This window comes from Glycine soja, chromosome 20, assembly GCF_004193775.1.
Source record: "Glycine soja cultivar W05 chromosome 20, ASM419377v2, whole genome shotgun sequence".
NCBI lineage: Eukaryota > Viridiplantae > Streptophyta > Magnoliopsida > Fabales > Fabaceae > Glycine > Glycine soja.
Genome location: NC_041021.1, coordinates 47,912,000 through 47,935,113, shown reverse-complemented (window position 1 = coordinate 47,935,113; position 23,114 = coordinate 47,912,000). Strand labels below are relative to the sequence as shown.

The 23,114-nt window shown below is 33.2% G+C and overlaps 3 protein-coding genes across 3 annotated transcripts; all 3 read right to left on the bottom strand.

Moving 5' to 3' along the window:
* Positions 1-315: 315 nt before the first annotated feature.
* Positions 316-6,429, bottom strand: LOC114403706 (AT-hook motif nuclear-localized protein 6-like). Its single transcript, XM_028366819.1, has 5 exons — positions 5,640-6,429; positions 3,817-3,884; positions 2,525-2,656; positions 1,314-1,475; positions 316-1,025 (listed from the first exon to the last, which is right to left on the bottom strand). The coding sequence occupies exons 1-5, from the start codon at positions 5,974-5,976 to the stop codon at positions 732-734; spliced, it is 993 nt and encodes a 330-aa protein (XP_028222620.1). The 5' UTR covers positions 5,977-6,429; the 3' UTR covers positions 316-731.
* Positions 6,430-9,169: 2,740 nt separating this feature from the next.
* On the bottom strand, positions 9,170-14,592 carry LOC114401532 (65-kDa microtubule-associated protein 3-like). The gene is made up of 13 exons (XM_028364054.1): positions 14,388-14,592; positions 13,569-13,656; positions 13,240-13,446; positions 12,735-12,980; positions 12,408-12,617; positions 12,158-12,313; positions 11,904-12,063; positions 11,671-11,822; positions 11,478-11,565; positions 10,989-11,062; positions 10,782-10,856; positions 10,320-10,596; positions 9,170-9,931 (listed from the first exon to the last, which is right to left on the bottom strand). The coding sequence occupies exons 2-13, from the start codon at positions 13,638-13,640 to the stop codon at positions 9,465-9,467; spliced, it is 2,184 nt and encodes a 727-aa protein (XP_028219855.1). The 5' UTR covers positions 13,641-13,656; positions 14,388-14,592; the 3' UTR covers positions 9,170-9,464.
* A 1,123-nt stretch (positions 14,593-15,715) lies between these two features.
* On the bottom strand, positions 15,716-20,740 carry LOC114403736 (protein YLS7-like). Its single transcript, XM_028366868.1, has 4 exons — positions 20,530-20,740; positions 19,449-20,331; positions 18,020-18,294; positions 15,716-16,912 (listed from the first exon to the last, which is right to left on the bottom strand). Exons 2-4 carry the CDS (start codon positions 20,185-20,187, stop codon positions 16,109-16,111), a joined length of 1,818 nt encoding a protein of 605 aa, XP_028222669.1. The 5' UTR covers positions 20,188-20,331; positions 20,530-20,740; the 3' UTR covers positions 15,716-16,108.
* Positions 20,741-23,114: the final 2,374 nt, after the last annotated feature.

Here is a 23,114-nt window from a genome sequence, read left to right as displayed (position 1 = left end):
CAAAAAAAATGATAAAAACAACTCATTATTTGAACATTACAGCAGTTGTATGACAAGATAATATATAAAAGATGGAGATCATAAAAGCTCCAATTATCTTTTGCATGGCTAAAATTTGAATAATAAAATCAGAATTTATATACACCCTCAAATGCCATTCTGCATCAATCCCAATTTTCTTGAACTAAAAAATAAGCAGAATCTCATGTTTTTTTTTACATGATCAAAATCACAACTATATGACAAAATAATTCATTTAAAAATAAATTTCATGCTATTGGACTATCTATTAATTCCCGTTTGAGCAAAGAATCGTAGTACCAAAAGGTAAGCCTAGGAGGCTGATATGCAATTTCTTTAACAAATAGTAAAGGTTACAGTTCAGAAACACTCACATACAATCACATTTATAACATACATATCCATATAGAATATAAATAAGGGAGAAAATGGCACAACATATATCCTATATCTAATTGATACAACAATGAGTAAACAATACTACAGATACATCTGGAGAAATGACACGTGGAAAACCTAACAAACAGATTTGCCAACTAACACCTAGTACCAACCAAAGAGTGCAACTGTTGAGTCAAAACCATCGTGTGACACTCATCTGACCATCAGAGTTGTCTTTGTAAGTTAATTGTCAGCTGTCAGTCAAGCATGAGTGAGAGCCTAAATGAGGTTGACTCTGCATAACATCAAATAATTCACAGGGAATATGTTTAGCATGCAGCCTCAGCATTTGATTGGCTTAGGTTAGACTCCTTTTCAGGCAAAGGATCTTTGTCATCAGCAGATGAGTTCCTAGAGTCTTGAACATTGTTAAAAGAAGCAATATTCTCTTCTTGAAAAGCAGCAGGGGTCATAATAGGCTTTACTCCACCAAAACTTACTTTTATTTCCTCACTAGTGATAAGATTAACAGGTGAAGGGCTAATAGTTGATACATGCTCCACCCTTTGCTTTTTGGTTTTATGCTCCAACTGGTGACCAGGAAGAAAACTGGCCACCACAACCTGATGCAAAAGATAGTGAGATAAGTGCCTACTGAAATGTCCATCATTCACATATTTTGTAGTTCACTACTTGGCTTTTGTTTCTATTCCTACATTTCCAGGGTAGTTGACATAGCATAATAACAAATTCATAATAGTTCCTATCCAAAAGCATTGGTCATAAAACCAATAAAACAAATTAAAACTAGCTCTATGATAATGGGAAAATTTTGAACCAGCATTTGCACTGATTTAATATTGCTGTTTCCTTACAAAGGTTATTAAATTAACAATTTCATAAGGCTCTACCTGCACTGGACCAGCAGCTACCAACAAACCAGCAAGTCCGCCCCCCATTACTCGACCATCTGGACCAGCCAAAGAGACACTCATCCCACCAGATCTACTTCTTGTAACTCCATTCTCAGTTGGCATAAAGGAACCAGACAAGGAAAGAATCTCAAACAGTCCCTGTAAAAACAAAAATTAAGTATGTGTATATTTAATATTCATTTCAGCCATCACTCAAATGAAATTGGAAGATATCTGTAATATCAGTTTGATATCAGTGAATTGATGGCAGAGGATGAGTTATCATTGTTGAGGAAGTTAGTGATTTAGCCATGTGTCAAATCTCTGATTTCAAAAGCAATGTAAATTTTATCTTGAAACCATATATAATTAATAAACATGCAAAGCCACATTAGTTGTCAAAGCACCAGTTAAGCATGAAAACATAAAAGTAATTGTGTGCTTGGTTATAAGTTAGCATGTTTTGGGGGATTGAAGAGTGAATGTCTGGGATATGCTGATGCAAAAACAAACACACTATAAGAGATTATTTCAGATTCTTCATAAGATGCCAAACACTACATTAATAGCATTGAGCTATGAGGTAAACAACAAAAGCCTTGCCCCACTTGATGAAGTCAGCTACACAGATCACACATATACACAACACTATTTGGTTCAGTTAAAGCCCAGATCTTCAGAAGTCAGGAATATATAAAAACAAACAGCAACTCAAATATAGAATGTGTAAATGAGAAGCAAGAGCAGTTATAATAGTCCATGTACAGGTGTCACTTCAAAATTAGTTAAACAAGATAATCATGGCAATCAATTAGCTGACAACCCAAGTATAATAACATCTGCAGTTACAGATAATTTTAAAAGAGAAGCTTAATCACATAATAAAGGTCATTATACCAGTACACTAGCCAAAATCAGATCTAAAGAAAATGTTTAGCCAGCCAAACCCTGATTCTTTAATTTATTTAACAATCTGCCTTTGATGCATCCATTTCCAGTTAATATCATCTTTCTAAAGTGGAAAAGGCATTTAAATAAAAATTAACATGAGATATCTAATATAAATCATACAATGCCAAATAGACAGCTGCATGCAAAACACATGCACTAGTGACTAGTGTTATGTATTATGCAGTTGACTTAATGTAGAGAAACAAATAACTGAACCTATTTTTCTTCTTGTGCTGATGACATAAGATGGGACTCACCTCATACGTTAAAGTACCCCCACAAGAAGACGGTTGACGAAGAGTAACATTTGAAATTGTCCCAGTTGCTGAGAGAATGCATATAGCACGTGATCCTTGTTGAGAGAAGGTCATAATTTTCATAGTGACATCCTGAGATAAGGCCATAAGAAAATCACAAATACAAGTAAGCACACTGCACAACAATAATGAAATTAAAAAACAAACATGTATAGTCAATATAATAATGACATACACAATCACAAGATATGATCCATACAACTTAGTCATATCACTGTTGCATATTGTAAAATAACTCTACAACACCATAATAAAGTTAACATAATGACGATTGTATTCATAATTTACGGATTAATAATACATCTTATAGTTGTAACTTAGAGTTTCCATTAGAAATGAAAAAATTCATAACTTATTTCATTTGTTTTTCCGTTACTTCCTCCAACCAAATAAAGCCAATTCGGTAACTAACAATTATTACTTAAATCAAATAATTTAATCTAATTGATATCTTAATTCCTTATAATTAGTACTAAGCAGGCAAATGATTTAATCATAAGGAATAAGGACCAAATATGAACATTACTGAAGGAATGAGCAATGAACACACATTAAGTAGAGAAACGAATGGGGAGTTTGGACAATAAACATACATCTAAGAATTTAATTTGGCCTAGTGAGGTGAAAATTACCCCCCACTTATTACTTTGTTCATATCACTAGTCGATGTAGGATTTCCAACACCCCTCCTCATGCTGAAAACTGAACATATCGAACATGAAGTTTGCATAACTAGACATCTTTAAGTGGTCTAAGAACTGCCCTATTGCGGGTGGCCTAATAGGCCTAAAACGGCTTATGAGATGAGGGGTGCCCCCACTTACGAGGTCTAATTCATCCAGATATTATCTAGGATAGACTATGATATTATCTTAGAAATTTGGTTTTGGTCTAATTCATCCTCACAAAACCAGCTTATGAGGTGAGGTATGCCCCCCAACTTATATACACTACTTTGGCCATATCACTAGTCAATATGGGATCTCCAACAATACAAAAAACAAAATATTACATTTTAGAGATGAGATAATTTGGTGTTTTTTCTGTTTTCATGAAAAAAAAATTATGAAAATGGCATTAAAGTCAGTGTAATCAAAATTAATGGCCTTTGCATTCCCGATATAAAAATAAACAAATTTTCTAAACTAAAACTATTTTTTTTTAGTTCTGGATTAAAACTATAATCTTATTAAACTTCAGCATATGGACCTAAAAGGAAATGAGCAGAATACCTCGCCAGCATTTACTGTGAGCACATGTGGTGTGAAATTGGCACCAACTGAGTATGCTATTCCCTCAACTATAAAATGCATATGTGGAAAGATAAGTAGGATAAAAAGAAACAAAGAAATTGCAATAATCAGTTCATCATATAAAAGCAATTCATGAAGTTAAAGAAAATAATTATTAAAATAACAAAATAAATTTGGGGGAATAAACTATGTTGACCAAGAGGCTCTAACGAATAAAGCATTTTATACACTGTAGCCAGAACCAGAAGATGCATTCAACAAGCCACATTTATGTCTTAACTTCACCTCTTTCATATATTAATTGGACAACAAAGTCAACCGCACAAGTCAAAACATTACATGACAGAGAATTAACCACACAGTCAAGTCTAGAGCATCTGCCCTTCTATGTGTTGTTCATGAAATTCTAAACCTTTTTTATGCCATAATATGATAGAAACCAGAAATCAGAAACCAACACCCGTCCAGCCCCACACAAGATACCCTATAACCCTGGTTCCAAACTTGAAACTCTATTGCACTAATCAAATACATTAAGTCATGTTCACAGCCAAGCTACATGTTGCATTTCTAACATCTTAAACAAAACAATTCAATGTTCACATGTCCCATTGTCATGATGTGGACATGAATCCAGCACAAAGGGGTATGTTTGGATGTCAGCAGAGAAAAAAAAACTAAAAATAACAAAAGAAAAAAGGAAGAGAATTAATGATTAATTTTCCTTCCCTTTGATTCAATGTTTAAAATACCCAAAATTGGAAGAACATTTTACTGTTCAAAAAACTGAATAAAGGAGAGTTTAAAATTATCTAATCAAAATCCAACATTTCCTAACTTTTTCTTTTAATTAAACTTCCACACATGGAAAGGTCCACCAAAAAAATCTTCAGTAATCCTCCCTGTCCAAACACTAGACTAGGAGACCACAAATCTCTTGCATGAACTTTAAAAATCATTTCATTGCATTTCAATGGATCCTATCATTCTCAGAAGCCATTCACGTCCTTTAATGAATAAGTTCCACGTTTTGAAAATATTTCCAACCAAAATTCCTATTATGAAACCCAGTTTTCAAATCATGCCAATATTCAACAAGTCAGTTAGAAGCTGCTAAAAATAATTATTTGTGTTGACTTTAGACTAGTTCAAGTGTGGCACATCAGCTAACAAACACTATTAGGCTCAACCTACTAAATAAGACGGTCCCTTTATTAACTCTCAACAGTTTCCATGGTCAGATAATGCAATCCTCTTCCCCTCATAATGGAATATAAAGAGTACCATATGCTACCCTAAAACAAAAACCAACCTCACTGTCAACCACAAATATCCCCATCCACCTCACAATTTGTATTTAGATCTGAAAAGGAATCAGAGCTTAGGGTCCACTCATACCCCCCACCCCACCCCCTATATAAACTCTCTCACAAAAGCAAAAACCAAATCCAAAAAGTTCACTGCAGACTAAAACACAGATCATTGCAAATAACTCACTATCCAAAACCCAAATGATTTACCCCAAATCAATTAGCACCCAAAGATTGAAAAAAGAAAAAACATTTATGATACTCCTCCATTAAAGAGCTAAATGACAAGAGCCACCAGGTTAGAACTTGGAAGGATTCACTCATTTATTACAACTCCAATATCTCAAGAAAACAGTAAATGTAACAGTAAAAATAAAACCTTAGCAACAGATGTAACAGTAAAACCTACAAAGATTAAAAACATAAGATTAAAGGCATCAATTCAAACTTTCAAAGTCTTTAATTTAAAAGATCAAAGAACTATATAATAACCTGGTCCAGGGCTTTCAACCTCAAACTTAAACGATGACTTCTTGATAGATTCAACAGGCCTCCCTCTACCACTCTTCCAAGCAGAGAACTCGCCGGTCAACGGAATCGACGAAGAAATCGGCATCGGCGAAAGCGCTGTCACCGCCCCCAACGCCGGCTTCCCATCCGGCCCATACTTCCTCGGCCTCCCTCTCTTCTTCTTCCCCTCCGTCGCCGGCGCCGGCGCCGGCACGGTGGCCCTTGAAAAGTCCAAGTTGTTCTCAATTCTAGGAGCCACATGGAAGCTCTCTGGGGCCTCATCACCCACCACAACACCAAAATTCTCTCTTCCCTCCATTTTTATGCAAATCAAAGAAAAAAAACTAAGATACCCCAAAACCTCAAAACTTCACTTAAACCCTATCCATTGAAGATTCGGGCTCTTCCACACCCAATCACCCAAAAAAATCACAAAAAAATTGAATTTTTTTAAAGGGGGTAAATACTAACTTTATTTAAGAGGAAACAGATTTGGGTGCAGAAAAAATTTATAATCTTACAGGAAACTTTAAAAACACAATTTTTTTTGTCTAAAATGGTGAAAAGATGAAACCCAGAAATGAAATTGGAGCAGTTTGAGCTTGGCCACCGAGAAAATCGCAGTGCTGTGAGCTCAAATCTGCACCATTGCAGAGAACACAGAAAGCTTCGAAATTAACACAAAATTTTGAGAAAAAAATTATAGAATTAACAGAGAAAAATACAAACTCCGGTTCATAAATTCTCCAGAGTGGTATGTGAATTTAGGGTTTTCCAGGAAAAGGTGGAGTAAATAAATAAAGTTGATAAAAAAAAATTGGAAAATTAAATAAATGTTAAAATAAAGTAATTAAATATTGGGAATTTAATTATGAATTAATATTTTAATTATAAAATTGAAAGTATAAAATTTGGTTAAGAAATTGGCTCACGTCCGTCTTGGAAATTTAATAAAGGGGATTTAATAAATGACTGTGAATGCAGATACTTAATTTGAATGCATTAAAAAAATAAGTAACATTTTTTAAAAGGAAAGAAATTGGCTTTTTTATATAAAACCGGCATTTATTTATTTAATGCTTTTCTTTAAAAAATAAATATTCAAAGCTGTAAAGCTAAGATAGGAGCCATTACATTTTCCCAACTACTGACAAGTTCTTTGTCTTTTCAATTAAATTAAATTAAAGTTGACCAAGAAACTCAAATTGATGAACTTAAAAGAAAAAAAATATATGAAATTTGAAATGCCCTCTTGGTTTGGAAAATCTACTGCAAATGCCACTGTAAACAAACGCATGCTCTCTGCTTCTTCTTTTTTCCGCTTTCCCCTCCTCATTTACAGCTTCTGTTGACCAAAAGGACTGTTTCCTAAATTCTACTTTTCCCTCTAAAAGACAGACAATATTATGTTTTATAGAAAATTTTGTAGAGTTTGGTAAGCCAAGATATAATTTTTAAAATTTATTAGTACAGAATGATGCTCTGCGCTTTGTATCTTCTGAATTCTATTGTTTTTATTTTTTATTTTTCACATATTTTCTTTTTTGAGACAATCTTATTTGAAGAACACATTAAATATAGACACTTGTTCTTACGATAAAAATTCCATATATTCCGTTGCCGTTGGTCTGAATTCTATTTATGGGTAATGTATTTTAAGGCTACTGTACTGATATCATGGACCCGTTACAGTATGTCAGGTTTTTCAAACTCAGCTCAGCTGCTACATGAATGTACTGGTATGTAGGCATATATGTGACCCACATTTTTCTCGTTACTTAATTGTTATGAAAGTAATTTTAAGCAAGCAACTTGTTTTATGATCTAGTGTATTTATGAATTACTTTATTTTATGTCAATATATCAGTAATTAAAACCTTGTAAAAGAAATAAAAAAAATAAGGTTAAATACATTTCTACACCTTTGAAATTGAAATATGTCAAAATTCAATTTTAGTATCTCAAGTTTAAAAACGTTTTAATTTGATTTCTTATTTTTTAAAACATGTCATATGTGATCTCTTTTGTTGAGACAGTTAACTTGAATGAGCAGAAATGACATGTCATCTATTATTATGTGTGGCAAAAGATGTTAAATGGATCCTAAAATGATCTAATGGTTTTAGATTTTTTTTGTAAAAAAAAGACTAAAATCAAATATTTACATATTTAGAAGGATTAAATTAAATTTGTACATATATAAAAGACTAAATGTATAGTTTCTTGTAATCATAATAATTAGGGATTTTGATTTTTTTTAAAACTCAAAGTATCTCTATAATTTTTTATTAATTTTGATCAATTATGAGATTAATTTTCACTTTAAGAATAGACAAATGTGAAGAATATTAGTTAAAAAAACTTAAAGTAAAAATATTTGTATCAAAAGACAGAAAATTATGCTATTTATGATTTTTCCATGTTTTTCTATTATTTATATAATAAATATATATTTTTTAATTCCTTAATCAATATTTTAAAGACATTAATTAACAAAACCTTCAAGAATAAGTCACATTTGCAATTTGATTATTGAAAGTAAATCCATTCTACGATAAATTTAATAATAGTGTAATAAATTGACATTATATAGTCATATATTTTATCATATGTTAATGCAAAAGGGTTAGTCTCTAACAATATTTGATTTGTTGTTATCATATGTGTTCATCAACTATTTAAGAGTCATTCTTTATGCAAATTTAGAAATTATAGATGAATTTTGTTGCCCACTTTTTTATGTTTTGTTTTTATCCAATATCTGGCATGTGTTTGTACACCTTAGTCCTTACTTATAGCAACATCATCATCATTGTTCTTACCCTTTGTCTATGACAAATTTTAGAATATTGATCGAATAATGCATGACTAAGAATGTTTCTAATCACTCGTTTCCAACCTCTGAAAATCCACGAAACTCCCAGCAATAAGGGAATGAGGAATATTCTGTCAAAGTTAATGGTTTGTAAATGAACCACTAACCTCGGGGACTTGATTAAAAAAAATGAAAAGGATAAAGGACCCAATTACAAATATTTATAATCGAGGGACTTAATTAAAAATTGAGTAAAAGATATAGGAGTATTTTTACCTAAATCAGTTGACAAATTTTATGTATGTGCGAATCACTATGTATCGATTCATTGCTCCTCAAACCTATGTATGTGCGAATTTTATGTCCACATATAAAAAAAAATCAATAATGTTAAAGAGTGTTCTAATATGATCACTTTGACAAATGTTAGTTAGTAGCTTTCAAGGCCACAAATAAAGAGCCCGTGAAAAATGAATATGTTCGATGGCATTATAATCAACATTGATTGAAGTCAATAATAATAATTTCGATGATACAAGTCGAGAAAGTGGCATGACAACAGAAAAAGCTAGAGAATGATTTAAGTTAACTTGTATGGGACACATCTTGCCAAACGCCTTATATGACCTCCACTTGTCAATCAAGGCTCCCAATGAAATTTTAATCACCGGAAGAGAATTACAATAAGGCAAGTAAATGCTAAAATCTAATGATGATATATTTTGAATTCAAAATATTAATAATGATCCATCTCCATAAAAGTAGATATCCAATACACCAAGGCCATTTTAGATGAAACAATCGGAAAGTAATGAAGAAAACTAAATGGCGTTAGACCCCAAAATCTATCACCATTAGTAAGGTTGTTCCACATCTTAGTCTACCCTCCACTTCTCCAAATGTACACAATCAGAAAGCCAATTACAATTGACTTATGATTATCCATCACAGGTAACTACAAGAAGTAAAATGAAACATCAAAGGAAAAAAAATCACGCTAACATATAGTAACTGAGCCTTTTTTCCTCGAATGAATATTCAACCTCCTGAACCAAGTCATTATTTCCATAAGGAACTGATATGGGAGTTGAATTCAAGCTTACGTTCTTCAAAATTGAAGAAGGAACTGGAGTCATGGCCATATTCATTGGAACTGATACTGTCGAAGGGGTAGCTGGGGCAGGAATATTTGGAGTCCTATTCTCTTCATCTACCACAGTAGGAACTGTCTTGGAGGGAGTAGTAAATGGCCCATTGTTAAGCGACACTGTTCTCTGCAACTTCTCATTCTGTTTACTCAGTTCATCTGTAGCATTTGCCACATTAGCTTTTGAAGATACACTGTTAGAAGAGATGGGAGAAAAAGGTTGTCGTATCAGAGGAGATTCTATGATTTGAGTCCCAGCACCAAATGAGTGCTTTTTAACAGGAGCGCCAGCAATATCCAGCCCTCTTCTAGCTGCTCAAACATAGGGAAAACCAAAAAAGTAAGAGTTCTAAATGTGTCCATGTACAAGAGAAATGAGAATGTGTATCTATGGATTTCACATCATGCGGCATGTATGTGTTGTAACTTAAAGTGAAGCACATAAACATCAAAAGGGAAAAAGAGCTGTGCCAAATAGACCAGCAAGAAATCATGGGAAAATCTACCAGCTGTGATGTGGCTTCGAATAATCTGTAGGAACATTTTTCTACTAAAACAAAGGAATACATAGAGGTATCCGAATTTGAGGCAGCTTTTTTGGGACAAGTTGGATATAAGTATGAGGCTGGTTAAGTTTTTAATGAACTCTGACGGAGATATCTGTAACTAACCCCCCTATAGTCGAGTTTAAAGAAACTACCTGCTGATAAACCTGAAATGCCATCATCCAGGTAATTTAGATGCTCAATTTGGTGCACTTTATCAACCTTTCTCATGGCACGTGAGTGAGTAGATTTTGAATCCGGTTTAGGAGTTTGAAGCATTGCTCCTCCCAGAGAGACTCTTCTACTAGCTGCACCTCCTCCGGTCGACATCCTAGGTCCCTTTTTAACACTTTGGGGCTTTGAAGGGCTTGGTTTTGACCCATATAGTGCCTCCTGTTCAGCTATCATTTGTCCCTGGAGTTTCTTCAGATCCTGAAACAAAAAAGTAACATCTGAATAACAAGTTTTAGATAATAACATTAAACGTCTATTTCTTGAATGATACAAGGTCAAAAAAATGTTGCTTGGATTCCAAAACTCAGTTAGAGACAATATTAAAGGTTTTATAACTGGAAAATTTCTGAGATGCATATTTAAGTGCAATTAGAGGGCCTTACCCGCTGCCTACGACGTTCTTGTTCTTTCTCTTGCCGTAATATATTGTATTCTTCAACCATAGAAAGTAGACGAATCTAGAAAGTCACACAGAAAGAATCACTTTGAAGCAGATTTGCTTGAACAACCAAATAAAAGGCACTAACATTCAATCCACTCCCCACCCCAAAAACTCGTTATGAAACTAGCTTCTTGAAAAAAGTACTTACACCATCATATGTGAACTCAATGCCTTTTTCCTTCTCCCATGAAATAGTTTTTGAAGTCAGACCATCTACCATTGCTATATACAAAAAAAAGAGAGACCGTTTTAAAATTATACACGAACACTGATGCAGGAAAAGAAGTTTCATCCAACAAACAGAATCAGATGGCTCAGTAGAGGAATGAAGTTGAAAGATGAATGTAGTGTAGGAGCAAGACTTGAAAAAAACAATACCAACCAAAAAAATAACTAAACTAGCATTCATTACTACATAATTGCTTTTGGAACTCGCAAGCAAAGTCAGAAATATAAAGAAGCATCACTTCACATCCAAATTTGCACCTTTGATGAAGCTCCGCATAAATTGTAATCAGTAATCCACTATAATGCTGGTTTGTGATTCAGTTTGATGTTATTATAACATTTAGCCATAACGGTAAAGGTCTCATAACAAATAACAAATTAATGACAAATATAGCTAACTATTATATACCTGGAATTTTGTTAACCAAGGCACGAGCTTTCTCAGCTCGCTTGAGAGTAAGATGAGCACCTCTCCCAGCATTGTAGCGATTATCATCCTGGAGGATAAACAAAACAAAACACACAGTTAAATTGTCAAAATGTAGCCAAGATTAAAAAGTGAGTCAAAATGGCAATGTTGAAGTAGGTTACAAATTACTAACCCTGTTGTACTCCTCAAGCCAAGACTCTTCATCGCACGCTGCCAACCATTTCTCAACCTTTTCAAGTATCTCTTTTCTGCCCAAAGCTTCCTCTTTGACTTGGGAAATCTGAAGTTCAATTTGTTCAAGCACGAAAGCAGGGTCCACAGATCCTGCATCAAAAAGGAAGAGGCAGACTTTTAAGTTTACATAAGAAATAATTGCAATCGACTTGCTAGAAAGCAGAAAGCTACCAGATTCTATGGCCTCAACAGCAGATTCCACTGCATTATCTATTTCTGGGATCAAATGAGTCTTTCGACAAATCTCCTCCAGTTCTGTTCTTTTCTTTAATACAAGCTCTTTCATCTTGCTTGATTTTAACGCTTCTAACCTAGCTACTTCCACCTCAACCTGCATGGCATTATTACTTTTACATGAATTGTGAACTATAAAAAGTCAAGAAATATAGTCCCTCCCAATTATACTCAAGCAACGTATAACTCACCAAATTGATGAAGTCCACGGACAAGGTGTTTGGTTCAGTTACTTCATGTTCTGAAGCAGCTATATTACATGTAACATTCTGAAACATCTGTTGCTCTTCAATAGGGGTATCCATCAAGTTCCAGAGCTCCAACATTGTAGTCGCAAGATCTTGGAGCTACCAAACCATAAGTTATTACAACTATCACCAGAGAGAAAAAAAACACAAAATTCTGAATACAAATGACAATTAATTCTAAATCAATCTTTACCTTCTGCATTCTCTGTAATTTAACTTCCCGCAGTTCTTGTATAGCAACAGCTAATTGCTGAATGGTATCATTACTTACACTCTTAGATCCTTTTGAGTCCACTAAACTGGGATGAATTCCATTAATTGTCTGCTTAAAGTCAAAACCAAGCACTAAACAAAGAGAATTTAATGTACACAGGTGCTCCTGGACCTGCTTTAAGCGACTACTCTGCATGAAGAGAAGATAGAAGCATACTTACTAATAGTAACAAGGAAGGAACACAACAAGTGATGATCCAAGTTGATGGAACAGTTAAAAGAACTTAAGTATAAGTAGATAATTGACCTTCTCAATCTGAAGTGCATGTAGCTGCCTGTGCAATTCTTCAAGTTTTCTCAAGGATAAATCAGTTTCATCTTCGACAGCAGGAATATACTCTCTAGGACCATATATTTCAATTGAAATGCTTTGAATCTGCTCTTGAATTTCTATAAATTGATTTCTACGCTCAATTTTCCTTTTTTGCATCTCCTCCAACTGTGGAAGAATTCTTGCATGTTCTTCCTTCAGGCTTCCAGCATTTTGATCAGTCTAGAAAAACGAAAAGAGACAGAGTGTAAAAATCCTATTAGCAGTCTAACTGGATAACAAATTATCTATACAGAAAAAAAAAATCAAGAAAATAGCAAATAATTAGTCTTTTAAGCTATATATAGGGAGGTAATACACTTAAGGATGCATTTTACCACTTTAAAAAATTTAGGCACTTGTTCCACCCCATTCAGATAAATACGCAGACACGCCCTAAAACAACAGCAAGACAGTTATAACAGTTCTTAAAATATCTAACCTGTCGAATATGCACTGGTCTCTCTCCCATTGATGAACAAATGGCTGCAAGTTCTGCCTCACAATCAGCAATTGCCTGCCTTAATTGAGCTCTAGACCGATTTGCCAGATCTACCTTCCTTCTGTATACTTCTAGACACTCTTGTTCAAGCTCAAACAGCATTCTATCTCTGTCAGACTCAGACTCCCCTACTTCATCCCATATTATCTAATAAATGAGTTGAAGCAAACAATGAGAAATTCTCACAGCTTTACGGAATATTCCTCAATCCGCCTGCTGGTGGGGAAAGGGTGGTAGGAAAGACAATTGCAGCAAAACTTAATATATACCTGAAGTTCATAGAGAAGTGTTCCACAAGTTGTTTCCGATTGCACAAGGGGATCATTTTGAGGTTTGGACATTTTGGGGCTCTTGTATCTGCCAGAGACATTCTCGTTAAAATTCAGAAAGACCAATTTCAAAAAAAAACTATAATTCCAATTTGATTATATATTTATGTATCAACATGTCATAGCAAAATACTTGCAACAGAAAAAACATTTGTTTACAAATCAAAGAAGCCTCCATTCAAGCGGTACCAATTTAGAAAAGGATTCTGACTTTTGATTGAGGGCCAAAAGCAAATTTTGTAGCCACAAAGCCTCTACAGTTACTCTTCAGTAAACAGACGCCTCTGAAACCTAAAATCTACCACACCTTAATCACAAGGATAAACCCAGTGAATGGCTCGGCAAAGCAGCTTAAGAGAAACACTACATGAGTGACTTTCCCCTGCTACTGCTGAAGTAGTACGTCAATTTTCTCAAACCCATCGTCTCTAAATAGAAACAACTAAACAAAATAATAATCGAACCCATAATAATCGAATCAGAACTCAAATTCGAAAAGGAGGGAAGAGTATAAAGCTTTGTTGCATGAATCTGATTCAGAGAAACGCTACATGGATCTCAGCTGGAAAGAAAGTGTGAAAGCAGCTACATAATTCAAAAATCAAAAAGAGCGAGAAACGAAGCAAGAAACAGAGTAACCGATTTGACAACGGCATATAGACTGAATTGAACGCATCTCGATTTAGAAAGAGGTTTCAATTTCCCACATTAGGGATTTGAGTGGTTTTCAGTTTCATAGGAATATGAGTTTTCACTGACCTGAACAACGCAAGGGATCTGTGGATCGCTTCGTGTTGGGAATGATTTTCTGTCGTCGTCGCGGTTGAGAAGAGGAACGAGTTGATTTTGTGGAGAGAATGAAGAAAGTGAGAGTTTTCGGTTTGAAATGAGAGTTTGAATTGTAGAGAGAGAATGTAGCCGTTTTCAGGAAAGGGACCGTTGAAGAGCGCTCGTCGTGGATTTGATTTCGATTTGGATTTATTGTTCTCCATCTGCCTTTAAATAAAATAAATAAATAATTTTTTTTGTTCTTTCTTTGTTTGGGGCTTCGGATTCTTAAAAAAAAAAGATAAAGATTTTAGTTAATAGCATGATGAGAGAGAAACTCGTAAGATTTCGACTTTGGATTTAACACTACTAGTTTAGAGTATCTTATCAAAATGGGTATTAAATTCATTTTTTATAATTTATATGAGTAATTTTGTATATTATTTCACATGTTTCAGAAAATTATTATTATTATTGAAAGTATTATTTTAGGTATGATTCATTTTACTTTAATGATATCTTACATATTCCAAAAAAGATATAATAATGCAAAATTTTCATCCACTTACATATGTATATAATAAATAAATAAAAATATTATTTAATAAAAATATATTGAATATATATTTTCAAATCAATCAATTAATATATTTATCATATTAATTAATTTAAGATTTAATGAAATCACTAAATCAATTTAATAAAATAAATATAAAATTTACATTAATTAATTAACAGGCGACAACAGAAGACTTTTGCACAATAGCTTCCTTAAGTTTGGTTCACGCATCGTTGCCGGCGTCGGCACATCCCCGCTCTGTCATGCTCCACCGCATGATGACCTCGTCAACTCTCTAGAGCTGCCCTATAATGGTATTAACAAGTTCAAAAAATATAATAAGGGTAAAATAGTATTTTAGGTGATAATATATTTTCTTTTCTTTATTTTTTTAAACCTTATATTTTATTCTTCCTCCATCTCAATTACATTTCTCTCCAACCAAATCACCTCTATTTTTTCGATATTTCTTTTTTTTTTTTCTTCTTACTTATTCTCTCCCATTATTTCCTTTTCTATCCTCACAAACAAATGAGACCTAAAAGACTATAAGATATTGTTGTTAAATAATGAATTTTTTTGCAAAAAAAAATACAAAATTATCAATTATCAAATTAGTACAGGATTTTTTTTATTGAATACTAGAGTGTGTAACCGTGCCATGCACGGGTTAAATATTTTGTTTGGTAATTTTTTATAAAAAAAAAAATCAGTGCTTCGGAAATGAAAAAGTATATTTTTATTCTATCATCCAATCATGTCTAAATATTTTGAAAGGTTACTGAAAATTCGTCCTTCTCTTTGTCTTTCAAACAACTTCTCAAACAAGAACAATGTTTAGCTTAAACCTTCAAAACAGCATGAAATTCTAAAATCAGAACTTGCTAATGATCATATTAGCCATGTAGTAGTACTGATGGCTTTTGATGGTTGAGGAATAGCCTAACATCTTATCATCCCAATGTTTAAAAACAAATTAATTTCCCTATAATAAATAAATATACTATGCTATGAAAAGATTCAAGTGGACTACTACTACCACCCTTACCCCTCCTCCGCAGACAGTCACATTTCTACACAAGTCACGGCCTATTGATTCATGAGTGCAGAAGCACAACATAGAGCTTGATAGTAAAAAAAAAATAAACAAATCTCATGATGCACTTCCACCTTCATATTCTCTCCTAATGATTTCAAACACAAGTTCATTCCAGGTATCAACAGGGCCTGGCATGCACCAGTGCAAGCAATCCTGTGGTGGTGGCCTTCCATCAGGGCCACGTTTCGTAATCTTATTGGGATCAGGACTCCTGTAAGGGCCGGGGTGACCATCATGCCTGTATTGAAAGGCTTCAGTGATATCCATTAGCCTCAACTTTGATCCATTTGTTGCCCTTTCCACTGCACGGTTAAAACCTGTCACCTGTTGTTCATGCATTATATTTGTGTGCATATTTTTCACCAGTTCACCAGGTGCAAGAGGCCTAACCTTCCCAGTGCATGATCCACCGGTGTTCCATGCTCCACCCTCATAATGGTCAGGTGAGTAGGAACGCACAATTGTCAGCCCTTTGTAATTTGGAATTGTAGCAATAGCAGTTAGAATTGTTTCAACAGATATGCCATATGCTTTAACACTGTCAACCTTCATCTTCCGAGACTTGTCCAGCCACCACAACTGTCCTCCCACTATCTCATTGTTCAAAATATACACAGACTGCTTGGCGAACCAATGACCAGAAGAAAGAACAACCACATCAAAGTTTGGGATGTGTTCCATCAACTTCTCATCAGGGGCATCAAGATGGAGCTTATCCACACCAGCTGGAGCATAGTCAAATGGTTCAGATGTTAGTTTGACAAGCCACGAGGACCATATCCTGACAATCATAACAGAAGTGGACCTAAAATAATATCGTTGCATGTTACGATTTCCCCGATTCTTCGGTTTCTCTACCTGAAAGTACAAGATTTTTAGTTAAGCTTCTCACCATCATAAAATGGATGCTCACACATAAGCACCCATATGTAGAAACCTACATATGTGATAATATTTAAAACCGGCAACAAACCATTTTATTCTGAACATGGCATGGTGCAGCAGCAGCTGCAGCACCAAGGCCACATGAAGACAACTTTTGACCTACAGCAAAAAGGTGTCTTTCTTCTTTTAATTTTAATATGGTTTAATTAATCATTTTGGTCCCTATAGTTACAAAAACTTTCCCTTCTAGTCCCTATACTTAAACCCATCCCTCTTTTAGTCCTTACACATCATCTTTTTTAGTCCTGGCCATACGGACTAAAAAGGGATTGAAATAATATATGTAGGGACTAAAAGGGACTAAAAATGGTAATAATTTTAACTATAAGGACTACATGAGTAATTAAACCTTTCAATATTATTTGGATGGGAAAGGCTGAGGAAGGCATAAGTTTTCAAAACAAAGTTATGATGACACTGAAGAACTGGAGGATCATCTCCTGCAGTTTTATTAAAAAAAAATATATATTGAGACAAATATACTTCATCTCACTTGGAGCTTGGTTTTACCTTCTAAACATGTTTATTAAGGGAAAACATCAAAGATAGATATATCAAATAAAAGAAATCAGGTGTTGCTTCAAGATGCCAAAAAGGATGCATTTGAAAAGTGCCAAGAGGATTTTCTTGAAACTTTTAAAATTCAAGCTAGTATTGCGTGTAACTTCGACAAAATGTTGATAAATTAAGGATTATCATAATTAACTCAAAACTATGTTCACATGCTGATGATAGTAACATCAAAAGCTGTCCCATCTATTTCTTCAAAGAATTATCATGTTGAAGTCCTTCCCTTGAAGCAGGAATTTCCTTTAGGTTGTCTATAATTTGCAGTGAACTATCTATGATTCAGTATATGAAATTTAAATATTTAAGATGTATCCCTATTTCGAGAAAAATCATAATCACAAAAAATATGCAGCATCCATAAGATATTAACAATGACAAGTCAGCAGTGAATACATGTATCATCTTGGAATCATTTTATTTTCCATGCAAAATAAGGAATAAAAAAATAACCTGCCACAGAATGCACAGCATTGATTCCATCTGGTTTCGGGCTACTGAATCTCCAATGAAAGCCAAAGTCTTCCCTCTCATCAGCTCCAAAAACTTTTTGGGATCAAATCGAGGGAGGTCACATTGAAAGGGCTTCCATCGCCAATTTTCATAATCCTTATCAGGTCTCCCATTACCCTGGCAATTCTGCATCTGTGTCAATACAGGGCATGAATTGTTTGTGTATAATGGTCCCAGTGGATCATGTATCCAATTTCCATGGTACAGATCACAGCCTACAAAAACAGAATGAGAAACAACAATTAAAAAATTCAACACCATAATTTCAAACAATATTATTAAGAAAAAAAGTTGTGCCAATTTATATGAGAAATTTTAGTAACAAGACACTACTACCAACAATTAACATATTTTGCGAACATTTAAAAATATGTAGCAAATAGCAACACAAATGAAATCTCCTCATTTCAGAAAGAGCAAGATCAATGATTCAGTAATCCATGTCTGTCTGTATGTATCTGTGTCTGTCTTGTTTATCAACAAAATCCAGACTACAGAGGGCCCAAATTGTAGTATGTTTTTTAGTCTCATAACCAAAAATAATTGAATTATATGTTTCGTAATAGAGTCAGTAGTCCACACAGCTAAATGTTACAACCCAAAGTCAAGATATGAGTCAAGCTATGGATTGTGCAGACAATAAACCAAAACCGAGGCTTATTTACTCTTGGAGAAATAAAACAAAATAGCAGGCCAGAATTAATAATAGGACAGTTACATGGTAGGGCAATTATGCACCTATGCAGCAATTAAGAAGGACAGAATTAATAATAGGGGAGTTATGCACTCATGCAGTATTATTTAATTGACTAATGAGGCAGTTATGTAACAATTATCTAATTGTATGCGGTGAAGTTATCTCAGAGGAGAGCCTTGGCTGTAAGGGCTGGTAGCGAAATTTATCTACCAGAATCGTGTTTTTGTACTCTTTCTGTTTAAAACCCTGTCACTAAACTACTGAAAATTCCAACTTCTTTTTAAAATTAGAATAATATGTTTCATATTTCAATTTATTCACACGCTAAAAACAGCATTAGCACCACAACAGCCTCAAAAGTTATATAATCTAGGGCAGACCCAGTAGCAGCTAGGGGCCGCTCTGCAGCTATAGTGTTCTGTTTAAAACCCTGGGAAAAAATGGGTTTTTGAAGCATATATCATGTTAGTGTCACTACAGGCGCTATACTGCTATTGACTACTATTGTCCTCATCCCAAAGGAAAATAATCTTCACGCTCTTGATTAACCCTATTGAAAATCTAAACAAAGATCAAAATAACAGGAAGGTTACTAGACAATGATACATCGACAACAAGCTAGTGCAGGTGAAAAGATTACAACTGCAACCTGAATCTACTGAACCAGCTTACCAGCAGAGGGTGTGTTATTTAGCTTCTCTGCTGATTCTGGAACAGCAGTTGAAGTGGAATCACCGGAAGAGATAGAGGTCTCATTTGATGCTGTAGTTACAGCACTGGACTGATTGATCAAAGCCACAGAAGTGGGTTCCTCCATTCTAATATTACCTGTCTCATTGAAAGAATTGGTACCTACCAATGGCTTAGTTGTTTTTGAATTCAAATCAACTTGTGAATTGTCTTGAGTAGGCGAGCTACTATTGGCTACATCTGAACGGTCACCAAACAAAGTCCCTAGTTCTCCTGAATTCAAAACTGTCGTGTCGCTATTCACTTCCTTGGTCATTGGAAGGTTCACTGAAGTAGACTCACCCGAGTCCACTTGTGAGTTTGATGTAGTATCAGTTTGTTCTGTCTTACTATCACTAGGCACCTCAGTGGAAATTGTGGAAGATTGTAGATCCTCAGAGGGTGGTTTTTTATCAACAAGATCTAAACTCACATTCGAGTGACCATCATTAATAGAAGCTCCATTCACTGAAGACACAGGCAAATCTAACTTCTCTGAACTACCTACACTATAAAAATAACCCTGGACCGTGGCACCAATAGGGGATGATACAAGAACCCAGGAAGCATAAATTAAGAAAAATGCAAGTGCTCCCACCATAACCACAATCCAAGAAAGAGGCCTTGGATGAGAAGACATTCTGGGAGAACCTTTGAGGGTAGTCCAAGCCATGTCATTCATTCAATACAATCAAGCCCTACTACACTAAACCCTCAAGCATGAAATCATTCAAAACCATGCAAAATATCTAATCTTCGAGTGATCAAAATTACAGAGATTCAGGTGACTAGTGCCTGAGAAGAGATCAATCCCCCGATAGTAACCCTGTCATAACCACAAAAAACACAAATAATCAATATGATGAGACGAATTGTGACTGAAAATGTGAAAAAGCAGAAATACCTAGAGAGTATTATTTCTTTAAACGGGAAGTAAAAAAAATCAAGTAAATGGACATACCCAGAAAAGAAAATGTACAAAAAAAAACATATTTGGAACACAGAATGAACGAAAAGCAGAAACCTTTGCGAGGAGATTTTCTGGGTGTACAGTGGAGAGAATGAAGAAAACGTTGGATCAGCGAAAGAACGCAGAATTTGGGTGGAATGGCAACACGTTTTTGCCTCTGTTTCTGATGATTGTCCCACTGCGCAAGGAATGAAGGCGATTCGAGAGAAAGAGTCTCAGATGTGTTTTTTTTTTTTTTAAAACAACGCAAGAACCTCTCCTAAAATTCATGGCACTACTATTTCTAGGTCGCATGCATGTGCTTTTTTACTTTTATTTTTAAAATTTTCTTTTACTGATGTTTATTTTAAAAAAAAAAAAAAAGAGCAAAGTTTTGAATTTAGTTCGACTTCAGATACAATGGACACGGGTAGGCGGACTCAAAAATCCAAAAAAGGAAAAGTTAATCTATAATAACAGATAAAAGAATTTTTTTTTTAACTTTGGTTATTATATTTTTAAGACAATTATGTCTTTAATTATTTTAAAAAATTACATAAATTTAAAGAAGTTATACGATTATTTTTAAATTATAAATGAATGTATATTTTTTAATGTGTTTTTATAATGACTTTAACATAATATTGTTCTTAATTTTTTTCTTCTCAAAAAGTAAATAAAAAAATTATTTTCATTGCCCTAAAAAAATTATTTATCAAATGCCTGTAGAAAAACAAACATCACTGTATATTTTTATAAAAAAATATAACAAACTCAAAATCACTATCAAACAAAACATGATTTGGATTTTTTTTAATTACAATTAGAAAAATATTCGGATAATCTTTATTTTCTACACATATTTTTTTATATTTACTTATATATTTATCCATTTTTCTTAATTTTTCTCTTCACCGTATATTTTACTTTGAAATATTAAAAAAAATCCTTATAATTAAAATATATATGCCCTAAGGACAAAGATAATTAAAGATCAAAATAATAAAAAAAAATTAAAAATAATATAATAATGTTACTATTTCAATATTTATTAAATGTTTTTATTAAATATAATGATATTTAAGTATGTATCATAAATGATTTGATCAATTGTGTATAGATAAACATATATTCATAAACATAACATATTAATTTAACATGTTATCCTAACAAACAAAAACATAAGTAAAATTATATATACATTATAAAACAACTAAAATTAATATGTATATCAATTTATGTATAATAAAAGATATTAATTTAATATATAAATTTTAACACGATAAGATATGATCACGTATTAGTACGGATACACATGTGTGATCGATATTGGAATATAAATTGATTTAATTTTTATTCTTTTAGGGTAAGATATTTATGAATGAAATGACTTTTATCTCATATGGAGATGGGAATTTTATGAATGAGTTGTCGGTTGTTAAGATTTGCTATTTGCTACTGCTACAAATGAGTTTCTTCTTACCCGCAATTTATTTTTCAGGAATAATATTTGAATGAATTGCTGCTATTTGCTACAATTTTTTTGGTTCACGATATATACATATCTTGTGTATTTGTTTCAAGTTATTCACATAAATTTGATGAAAACTATCTATATGGTAGTATACAGGAATAGTTTAAAAGACTTTTTATTTCTTAGTATGATTAAATTTCTGAAAATATCATATCAAAAAATCTTAAAATATGTGATCATTGGATTATGGTATGAAAAGATAAAATTTGTCTATGCTTACGCTGAATCGTCAATTGAAAATAAACATTTTGATTCACAATTCTTCTAGCTGATATTTTAATATATTCGTAAAAAAAAAAAAAAACTAGCATATAATCTTGCTATATTGTTTTAGCTTTCTTTTCTGGAATTTGAACTTGTCTGAAAGTGATAAAACATGAAAATGAAATGGTTGGGTTCCACTAAAACTAATAAGCGGGGTTAGATAATATTACATGTTCTAGTTGGCAAACCCTTGGGTTCAAACCAAGGTTGAATAGGAGGGAAAGTTCAAAATTGATTTGCCTCTTAGTTTATCTGGATGATGAACTGTGCAACATATCATAAAATGATACTGATACTCTCTTTAATTTTATTTTTCTTCATCATTTTCTTTAAAAGTTACTGAGATTTTTTTATAATCATCAATTTTAGTGAATTTTACATCTAAATCAAGAGATATAATTGTTAAATGATTATCAGTGAATTTTACTAAAATTGATGATTTTCAACAAATTTTTATCAATCACATAAATTTATTGAATTAAAATTTTAAAAGATTATTTTAACATAAAAAAAATTCATGTGAATTTTAAAAGATTATATAGAAATTATAAATTGTAATTTATCATATTTTTTAAAAGACTCTCTAATTAAGATTTTATAGTTTGTTTGGATTTCAATAAATTTATATAATAAGAATTTAAAAAATTTCATAAATTTATAAGATTTGAATTCTTCATTTGGCTGACGATTTTGCAATGGTATGATTTTATTTATTATCATTTGCATGGAGAAGTATAGCAACGATTTTGACATGTTAAATGTAAGTATTTTGCGAGAATCTTATCGATATTAGGGGACGTGGATTATGCTTTACATGTGAAGTAGAACAACAATGATATTTATATTTTGCATTTTTTATTTT